Genomic DNA, 10,289 nt, shown 5'->3' with positions numbered 1-10,289 from the left:
TGGTTGAATGACAGAGTTCTGTCCAAGCGCACCCGAGGTATTTTGGGGATTGTTGGAACTCAAGGCGCTTGCTGTCAACGAACACATTGATTTCCCTCTTAGCCACTCTGTTGCCTCTCTGTTCTTTGGCCAGCCAATTAAACTCCAGCACTCATCCATTCCAAACTAACAAGTAACAACTCAAAGAAAACAAAATTAACTTAACTACAAAATAAATGAATATATGAAGATGAATTGACCCTAACAAAAGTTAACTTACACTCCAGTCAGTGACAGTAACTTGTCCATCAAACTTGCAATAAACAGTATGTCACTTAACCGCTTATGTGTGTAGTCTTTTATGTTTGTAGTATATACTGTGCATACAGGGGAAAAAAACAATGTTTTTTCTTTTTTCATTGTAGACAAGTGAGAAAGAAAGGCTACTGTATACTGCAACTTATATACTCTACCAGTGGCAGGTTAAAACAAAAGCCATCATATTAGCATTTGAATGCCTGTGCCCGTAAAGGTGCACGACTACGTGACAAAACGACAGTCATGGGGGAGAGAAGCTCAGGGGTGCTAATTTGTGTTACTATTTTCTTCATGGGTGCTCAAGCACCGACGCACCCACTGATTTATGATGATTTTGCTATCATACCATTTACATAGACTGAGTATGAGTCACAGATTCATCGATGGGATCTCTATGACAGTGGGCCCGGGGGTCTTTGAGGAGGTTCCAGGAGGTTCCCTGCTAAATTAGTTAAATCTGCACTATATGTAAATGTCCTCTTCTACCCCAGAATTTCTTACCATTGAGCTAATAGAGCCTGCCTGCTTGCTCAGGGGATAAATTGAATCATTAGAAGAAAGTTACATATATGCAGTCAATCTAAGCACTGTAAGTATCATATGTATGCTGACGACACAATTCTGTATTCCTGTACCCAATCTCCTGATGTGGCAGTGTCAAACTTTGACATGCAGCATGGACTGCTAAATAGCAAACTGCTATTAAATGGCCAAAAAAACCAAGGCCATGCTATTTTCACCAAATAGCACAGTCATGGCCCCCACAAATATTACCACTTTGGACGGAGTATCCATTGAAGAATGGATTGAATTGTACACATATCTTGGGATCTGCATGGTTGAACAACAAGTTACATTTCAAATACCACATTGACTCCTTGGCGATTCCATAGAATGAAGTCGTGCCTTTCCACTGCTTCTCGCAAAAAGCTGGTCACAGGCCTCTTCCTGTCGCAGCTCGACTATAGCGATACTGTCTATCGCTTTGCCTGTTCCTCAACACTATAGGCAAACTTGACCCCCTTTTTCATGCTGCATTGAGGTTCATTACCAATTCCCCTATAGGACACATCACTGTACTCTGTACACCTTAGTGGGTTGGTCATCCTAAACGTCTTCAGGTTGCTATATATTCTTACTTACAAAGCCATTCTCTGTAACCTTCCTGCTCCAAATTCAAGCTTTTCTAAAACTCTCTCAATCTCAGATCAAATGCTTGGATATGCTATGTCGTATACCCACAATCAAATCTGAGGCGGGCCCTGGTCTTGGAATGACCTACAAACCAGACTCAAACTGGCGTCTGTGATTCCGCTAGTGAGTTTTAAAAGGATTGTCATGGGCACATTTCCCAGACATTGCTCCTGCCTTGACATACTGTATAGGAAATGTTGTTGCTCTAGTCTTATATTAGTTTAGTAGCAAAAACGTTGTTAATTAGTCTTTATATTAGAAGATCTATATTTTATTAGATCTTCCTGTTCTTTAGTGGGTACTCTGCTTACAAGTGTTATTTGTCTGTCCTAACTGTCGTCCTGTAATTGTTGTTACTGGCAGAGTTATTATTATTTTCCTTTTCGCTTGGCCAGTTCACACTTGTAAAAGAGACTTTAGTCTCAACGTGTTTTTTTACTGGTTAAATAGGCCTAAAGGTTAAACGAAATAAAAATAGGCTCAAAATCTGTTTTAAACTTTTAATACATAAACCCATTACATTATTGTAACACAAATCTGCAGTCCCTGGCACATTTTTTATTTCTCTTTTGTCTCATTTTGTATTTGTGCAATGAAGTTGCCACTTCTACACTGCAAACCCGGGTCCATTTTACACATGATTTAGATTAACTTTCAGGATTCTTCTGTAACAAGCAGCCCAAATCAAGTTATAAAGTTGGCATTTTACTGATGTTTCATTAAAATAAGTGCTGCTTGATCAAATGCCAAGTGGTCTGTAGTGGTTTGGAGGAAGTCTGACGTCATGTTAAGGGCAACATTACCTTTCCAAAGACATTCTCACAAACTGAGAAAAGCACATAGCCATTAATGCTTTGCTCTCAATATAGGTTTAGCATCATGAGACAACAGACTTGCTTTAGTTGCTTAATAAGCTAGCAATATCATGGCTGCAAGCCTGCAAAGTGCTGCTGGTGTGTCCTCTTTTTTTCAGTCAAGAAATTGACCAGTTACTGGGGTGGCCTTTTGGGCTCCATTTTGTCCCTTTATCTGCCTAATAATGTGATATGATTGTAATTTGTAATTCGACTCATGGTGGAATAATGCGGTGCATGTCGGTCAGGACAGTGTCAGTATACTTTTCAGCTGTTTATTGCAGTTTGAAATGCACAGGACAGCAGAGGCGATATCAGGCATACTAATGCCTGTTATCACCGATGAAGTGGTAGTGTGTGTGTGTGTGTGTGTGTGTGTGTGTGTGTGTGTGTGTGTGTGTGTGTGTGTGTGTGTGTGAGTGCGTGCATGCGCGCGTGTGTGCATGCACAAATTAGATCCTACACGATTATCGACTCAAACTGCACCAGAATCTAACAATCAAATACAAATGTACAATTATAGCTAACCACGTGATATATTTTTAATTATAATACACTGCCTATTTTATTTTTTATTTACACAGTATACAATGAGGAAAAACATATGCTCATTAAATTAAATATGTTATAGCAATACTTATAAATGTTTATAGATTCCAACTGAAGAGCACCTTGTACTTGACATAATACTAATAGTTTACAATCTTTTAATATGCCATAGGCTATATAGTGAGGGAAAGGAAATAGAACTATCATTTTGAACCTGATTTATTATAAAATAATATATAAACAGTGTTAACAATTATAAAATTGTACTAATTTAGGTCCAGAGTGAGGCATAATAGCTAGCCTAATCTTTATTATTATTATTGGTATGATTTTTGTCATTATTATTAGCCTATACTTGTTTTTATTGATTGTTCTTTTCGAGAGAAAAAAAATCTACTACTGCATGCATTACTTTAGCTCTGGTCCATAGCCTTCTACTGCTTCTACGATTCTGCCCTAGAAGGCTATGGACCATAGCATCACTTGCTGCAGATGAAGGAATGTCTAAAATAAATTAATCAACTCAGATAGTCATCAAGGACACACTCCGGTCATAATCAGCTAGCTGTTAAAAAGAAACGGGATAGAATTGTGTTTTCATTATATTTTGCATGAGTTGCTGCAACCTGTTTTGGAGAAATGTTTCGGTTCAGTTTGACACCGCGATGCCACACAGCCGGTAATGGGTGAGATATAGCTGTAGTCTTAGCATTTGGACGGCACAAAGGATACGAATAAACAAACAAAGAGGTAAGAAGACAATCGAACATTTTGAATCCTGGGAAAAGGGTTAAATATTTAGCTGACATATAGATAGCTAATTTCGTTTTTATTTGTGTCTGCCATAGTCACACACTTCAGACGCACTGCTGTGCAGTTTGAGCTATGCTACACAGCTGTGCTTGAGACGAGAGAAGGAATGTGCTTGGTGCAGTGGAGCCTACTGTAAGCACCGCAAGGGCGTAGTCTCCCAACAAGTGATGCCAAGTAGGCTTGGTAGGCTCATCCAGAGTCCGGACTATCTATCTCGTTATAACTCTCATGGTAGGCCAAGGTTTACGCGACGATTCGTGACTAACCGACGGATTCTACGATTGTCCAAATGATTGAGCGTGTGCAGGAATGTATAGTTGCCTAATGATGTCCCATGTTTATCCTGCAGGCAGAAAGTCATTGAGCTGACCGGACAAAAAGCTGCACCAGTCGACTCGCAATGGAGCCGCATCTGTACTACGCCACGGCGACGTGCCTCTTGTTTGGTAGGCTATTCTGCCTTGCACTAGAGTCACACGTCGTAGGTAGATATTCACCTGTTAAAGTTGATATTATTATAAAACCACCTCGGTTTTTAACGATTGATCGTTCGTAACAAACCTTTTTAGGCTATACTACTTTAAAATCTATTTTTAGGTTATCTGCAGTCTATTTGTGTTCAATCTTTCTAGCCTATATAGTCTTATATGTAATTTAAATGATTTGACATTAATTTAAATCCTGTCATCGGTAGGCTAGTATTTACATTAATAGGCCTTCTATAGCAGGTTGCTCCAAATAGGCTATATAATATGCTGTGTGTGGGCTGGGAGGAATCAATGGTACTGGAATATAGCCTTACCGGTATTCACTTGCTTATTTGAGAAGCATAGCAATATAGCAATGTTGTGAATATTAAAAGTTTTCCCAACCATTTGGCCTATAATACATCCATCATTATGATAGCAAAATAACCAAAAAGCACTGCAGTTTAATTTCTAATTTCTGAACAGCATTATTTTCAATAAAGATAAAACATTGTAGGTCTAGTACCATCCCCTAAAATAAATAGGTCTAATTATATTTCAGCCAATCAACCTTAGATCGCACTTAAATGCTGATGAAAAAAAATCCAATATGAAATTGTCATATTGTTAACAGCTGCTATTTTGGAACATTTTTGAATACTTATGAAAGTGTGAGGACTACTGATTTAGAAGGCATTTGTAGAATCGGCCTCAGGTCTTAATGTGTTAAACAGCTCTACGGTACATTTTAGGCATCTTTCCGTTCTTGTGTGTTTTAGTCACCGCAGTCTCCGGGTTCCTCTTCACTCCACGCGGCCCTCAGATGTATCCTTGTATGACCTATCTGGAGAAAAATCTGAGGGTGGACTGTGACTTCCCACCCACCTATCAGCTGCCTGGACCTTACTGTGAGTACAGACAGGACAGCCGGCTGGTGGGAACCACATATCCCAACATGGTGACCTTTGTGTCCATAGACAACCGCAGGAGATCCAACGTAAGCCTGGTCACACCCTCCCTCTGTCGCCTCACCTGGGCCCCGCTGCTTGATGATAAGCCTTACACCTTCACCTGCAGGGTATATCAGGGCAGTGACTGGAAGGAGAACAGTATGGCTGTCCATCAGAGTGAGTATGGAAATGCAGTGTGAAATGTTTGTGGTCATGTGATTATGAATCAAAAGTTAAATCCATATTCTTTTTTTGCAGGGCTCCTGCCAATTTGCTCTGCAATCAGCGTGATGTTTCAATCTGCGCCGTGGTTTCTGTCGCTGGTGATGTCACTTCCTGTGGCTGTGGGTCTTTTGAGTCCATAACCTCTCAGTTGCACAGGTTAACACGCTTTTCACTCAAGTTAAGATTGACTTATGTTGTTGTTGCTATTATAGGCAGTGAAAGTCCAATCAGCGTTTGTAAATCATTTCAAATCCTCTCCCAAGGTTTTAGAAGCCAGAAAACCAAGCCCTTGACCAATGGTGCCATACTGAAGTACAGCCAAGAGCTGCTGCACTGACAAAATATGAGAGACTATCTTTATGGATTCAAAGACTGTTTACTTGTTCCAATACATCTGGACGAGTTTTAGTACTGTGGTGCTATCAGTTCAGAGCAGGATCATTCATCAATCATGTTATGCCAAAAGATCTTCCTGGGTACTGTTACAGTCATCGTTTTCCTTGGTGTTGTCCATGGAACGGTACATTGGTGTGACATCAGAAACGGTGGTGGGGCCGCAACTACACTGTCTCATGTTTGGCTTTAGGGAACAGTAGGGCTTACCAGTACAGCCCAAATTGGCTTTGAGCATAAAAAACACTAAATCTGGCTATTCCCCATAAAATGCAATATGCTGTTATGCATGGTCAAGTGTTATAGATTATGGATTATATATTTTTAAAGACATACACATCTAAAAGATCAACATGAGTCAACACTGTGTTCTTTATCTTTGCCTCATCTCATAGCTAATTATATTGAAATTCAGGATTATGAGCTAATTAATTATGTACTTAATTATTTTTCTTTCTACCTGTGATACTTTAAATTTGATCCTGAAGTAGGCATCCCATAGATAGAATACAACTTTGACCTCATTTACACTGGCCAAGTAAATATTACAGAGGAAAATAATTAAATTCACTGAAATAAATATGGAGCACTTAAATAGACACTGCACTCACATAATGTAGGCCTACACTGTGTGTAGTGTGAAGGGAAGAGTAGCCACAAATAATTGATCACGATCTTTACGATGATCAAGGGAGAAAGACACAAATAATAGAATTTCTACAATATGCCCTCTAATGCTTTTTATTTTATTTGACCTCTGCCATTAGGCCTACATAATATACCGGTAGTCAGTATACTTTGACCCACAGTGTACCTTAACATCATGAAACGTGCCTGTGCAATGTGTACTGTAATAGCCAAATTGATGAAACAGATGAGTTACAGGGTGTTGTTCATCATATACACATTCCTTACATAATCAAGGGTCACACAATGTCCCATCATAACAATCTGTATTTGAAAGATGCTTTCATTTTATGTTTTTCAGTTTTTCGCTCATATTCTCCCTATACAGAAAATGCTTGAACGGTAATGTTAGGCTCTGCTAGCTCAGTTTTCACATCAAATATTCTTATTATTGCAACAATGCTATTTAATTTGACTACACGCAGCGGTCCCCAAACCTTTTTGGCCGTGCACCCCCTATTACCTCCTGACCTAGCTGACGCACACCCCAACGCTAAGTTTCGTTGCATGCATTTGGCCGAAAATGATACATTTTTTAATATGATTTATGGCAAATAATCACAGAATGTATACTACAGCAGCTGCTCTATACATCTTCCATTTCTCTGGTTTACTAGATTTTTGTTTGTGTGCACCATAAATGTGCCCCTAGAGGGCGTTCACGCACCACAAGGGGTGCACGCACCACAGTTTGGGAACCCCTGGACTACAGCACAAGTAAAAATGTATCCAATTTGCTTGAGCATTTTTTGTTATGTTCTTACTTCCTATGTCATTGTCATGTACTTAAGAGAATTACGTTCAGTATTATAGTATATAATATTTTATTTTTTTATGCTCATATTTGTGTGATGCTTTGGTTTTATTATTACCACCAAAGGCATAGTACAATGGCATCATAGTTATAGTATATTGCAAAGCAATAGTAAGAAATAAAGAGATACTTGTAAAATGACCTTTTCTTTCCTTTCTGCAGTTTCCTGTGAATTTATTCAGAAGTGTTCCATCAATGCCAAGTTTCAATAAAGTAATGACAAGTAAAATGAATTAATCATTTGGATGTATTGCCCACCTCAGTCTGAGGTGGGCAATACATCCAGATGATTAATTCATTTTACTGTCTGAGGCTCAAAGTAAGTGGAGTAGCATACTCACTGTTGTCACTAACTCACTGTAACAACCTTCACAATTATTCAAACTTGTGCCAAGACCAACTTGACTATGAATGTTGTTTGGACACAAACACTAATTCTTGCTATATTTGTATGACTGGCAGATTTTGTTATCAACTTGGTGTGGATGATTCAATGTAGTTACATTGAATCAATTGAATCAATTCACAATTAGTTGGAACTGAAGACAATTATCTCAGTTTTTACTTTTTGGAAATCAACATCATTGTGTGAACTGCTGAGATAATCTTCCTTAAACACTAGATGTCACCAAAACATTGCAGTCTGATTGCTTCTTTTCTTTTTTTCTTTTTTCAAAATGTACATCTAGGGTTACATCTAATTCAATCCAGGAGACAAACATTTAGTTTTCCCTGCAGGAAGATTGGATTGGATTAATACAGTCTCCGGATTTGACTCTCTTCTGACTCACTTGCACAGATTAGGATGTACTGAGGAGAGTTTTACTTAATATACAATATTCATTCATATTCACTGATGATAGATTACAGATTTATAATTATATTTACACCAGATGATCCATTTAATTGTGTGGAACAGGCTTCATCTGATAACCTGGCAGATAATATTTGAGAAAAACACTTACAATGGGGAGATAAGACATTAAATTAAAATTTATTAAAATTTATTTTCTATTTCATTCATCATCAACCCTATAGATTGTTTTCAGTGTAAATGTCTAATGGAAAGAACATTTAAATACAACGTTTGGTCTTCAGAAATAGCTCAAGTAGGTTACAGTATGTTTATATTAAGATTAAATAAGTGAAATTGTAACAGATAATATTAGTATGATTTGATATGATCGTTACAATCTGTAATCTTTGTCACATTGCGACACTTGTAGATCTGCTATTTTGGGAAAATGTCACCCCCCAGAATGAGCATGCTGGGGTTCAAGTGGTTAATATATTATGCTGTCCCTATCAAATAAATGAATAAATGTAAACGTAAGCATTACAACACTGACTGGATGACCCCTGATCATCTGGCCCTGAACTCACCCTGTCTGTCCTGACATGACCCCAGAGGAATTGAGCCGGGCTGTATTGCTTTAATTTTGGGAGAGAACATATGGGCCACATGTGTGTGGCTGCTAGTGATGCGTGTCCATCCAGCAAGGACCAGCATGAGCCACATTCCTGAGTAAAGTGGTGGACAAAGTATATATTCAAGTAAATACTCAAGTATTCAAAAGTACAAATCAAGATAATTTTTTAAATATCAGTGCATTGTTGTATTGCTCCCTGCCGATCAATTAGATTTGCTATTTTCACTATATGTTTGAAATAGGATTAATGGCGCATTCATCATTTATTTGTGTACATCCCAACTAAGAGTCCATTCCTATAGAAATGTAATGGAGTCAAAAGTAGGCCTACAATATTTCTATTTGAAATGTACAGTATCTGAGTGAAAGTTATGAGCTTACAATTGTTTAAGAATACTCCAGGCAGGCAGGCAGGCACGCGCACACACACGCACACACACATGCACACGCACACATGACATACACATACACACACAGACTGTTTGGCAGCATCACGTTGTCTCATAAGTCATAATATATCACAATACTTTGACCACATTCATTTATTTTATACAAATTGAAGTCAATTTAATTATAAACAAAGTTCACATAGGAAAATAGATTTCACTCTAATCATATTGAAATGTACTGTAACAGCCTCAACAACTTTACATCTCTATGGATAACACCTATAATTGCAGTAGAAGTAGTAGCAGATATACAAGGCATTCTCTGTTTTAAATTCATTTAAAAATCTGGATTTATTTTAAAATGTACAATTCCAGATAATATTGTCATATTGTTAATTATGTACAGTGATTTCACACAAAGTTTATGAGAGAATACATGTAATGTCATTTTCTAGCACAACAAAACATTAAAGGTATATTCAGTGATTTCACTCAAAAAACCTTAGGTTTCGTTTTTGGCTGTGGGACCCAGCCTTTCGTCCAATCAGGATAGAGAGTCAAAAACGAAACCTAAGGTTTTTTGACCCCCAGGGGTTAACTGGGGACAGGGAGGAACTCCTTATATGGTCAGAACACTCTATAGTAGGGAGGATTATCACAACAAAACAAAAAAATAAGTGATATTTGAATTAAGTGAAATCACTTAATATACCTTTAAAGATAATAAAAAAGATGGCAATATTTCACTTTGACCCTTTTTAAACCTAAACTGTTTGAGTTCAACAGATAATATAATAAAACATAATACATGTTAAAATTAAGCTAATTTCTGCATGTATATACAAGGAAAATGGCAGAAATGAAATTCCTTGAACAGTTGAGAGGTAAAACAATTTGAGGTATAAGTGTACATTCAGTGATAAAAGTTGTATTGCGATACAGTATGTAAACAGCAATATGATGCAAAGGTTGTACACACAGCTAAGACACAACTAATTATAATCACGTATATCAAAGATCAGTAACATATCCTTCAGTAGGCGATCCCATTATAAATTTACTACCATCAAAAATGTATATACAACTTGCCTACAACTTAATAGGTCACTGAAAACAAATTAATCTGCACGCTTGTCTCAAAACGTTGGCAACTATAGATTAGATCACTCATTCATGGGTCAGGGGACCCCAGGGTCATGGGGTCCTCGAAGGGGTTCGGGGGGAATC

General features: G+C 37.8%; 1 protein-coding gene across 2 annotated transcripts; it reads left to right on the top strand.

Annotated features, from left to right (window-relative positions):
- Positions 1-3,364: 3,364 nt before the first annotated feature.
- LOC310862127 (uncharacterized protein) lies at positions 3,365-7,384 on the top strand. 2 transcript variants are annotated; one of them, XM_083769863.1, is made up of 6 exons: positions 3,365-3,644; positions 3,743-3,938; positions 4,057-4,153; positions 4,954-5,301; positions 5,383-5,505; positions 5,613-7,384. In XM_083769863.1, the coding sequence occupies exons 3-5, from the start codon at positions 4,108-4,110 to the stop codon at positions 5,487-5,489; spliced, it is 501 nt and encodes a 166-aa protein (XP_083625989.1). In that variant the 5' UTR covers positions 3,365-3,644; positions 3,743-3,938; positions 4,057-4,107; the 3' UTR covers positions 5,490-5,505; positions 5,613-7,384. The 2 variants fall into 2 exon arrangements, with proteins under 2 accessions (XP_083625989.1, XP_083625988.1); XM_083769862.1 differs by lacking the exon at positions 3,743-3,938.
- Positions 7,385-10,289: the final 2,905 nt, after the last annotated feature.

The sequence above is a fragment of the Protomyctophum parallelum genome (assembly GCF_964188405.1).
Source record: "Protomyctophum parallelum genome assembly, chromosome: 1".
Lineage (NCBI taxonomy): Eukaryota > Metazoa > Chordata > Actinopteri > Myctophiformes > Myctophidae > Protomyctophum > Protomyctophum parallelum.
Note: the sequence above shows the minus strand (reverse complement) of the source record. Positions and strands in the feature narration are given on the sequence as shown.

Bases quoted from the DNA above. Each gene is read 5' to 3' on its own strand.
- LOC310862127 (XM_083769862.1), top strand. From the start codon at position 4,108: ATGGAGCCGCATCTGTACTACGCCACGGCGACGTGCCTCTTGTTTG. The intron at 4,154-4,953 runs GTAGGCTATTCT...TGTGTGTTTTAG, and splicing joins GGCGACGTGCCTCTTGTTTG to TCACCGCAGTCTCCGGGTTC. The intron at 5,302-5,382 runs GTGAGTATGGAA...CTTTTTTTGCAG, and splicing joins CAGTATGGCTGTCCATCAGA to GGCTCCTGCCAATTTGCTCT.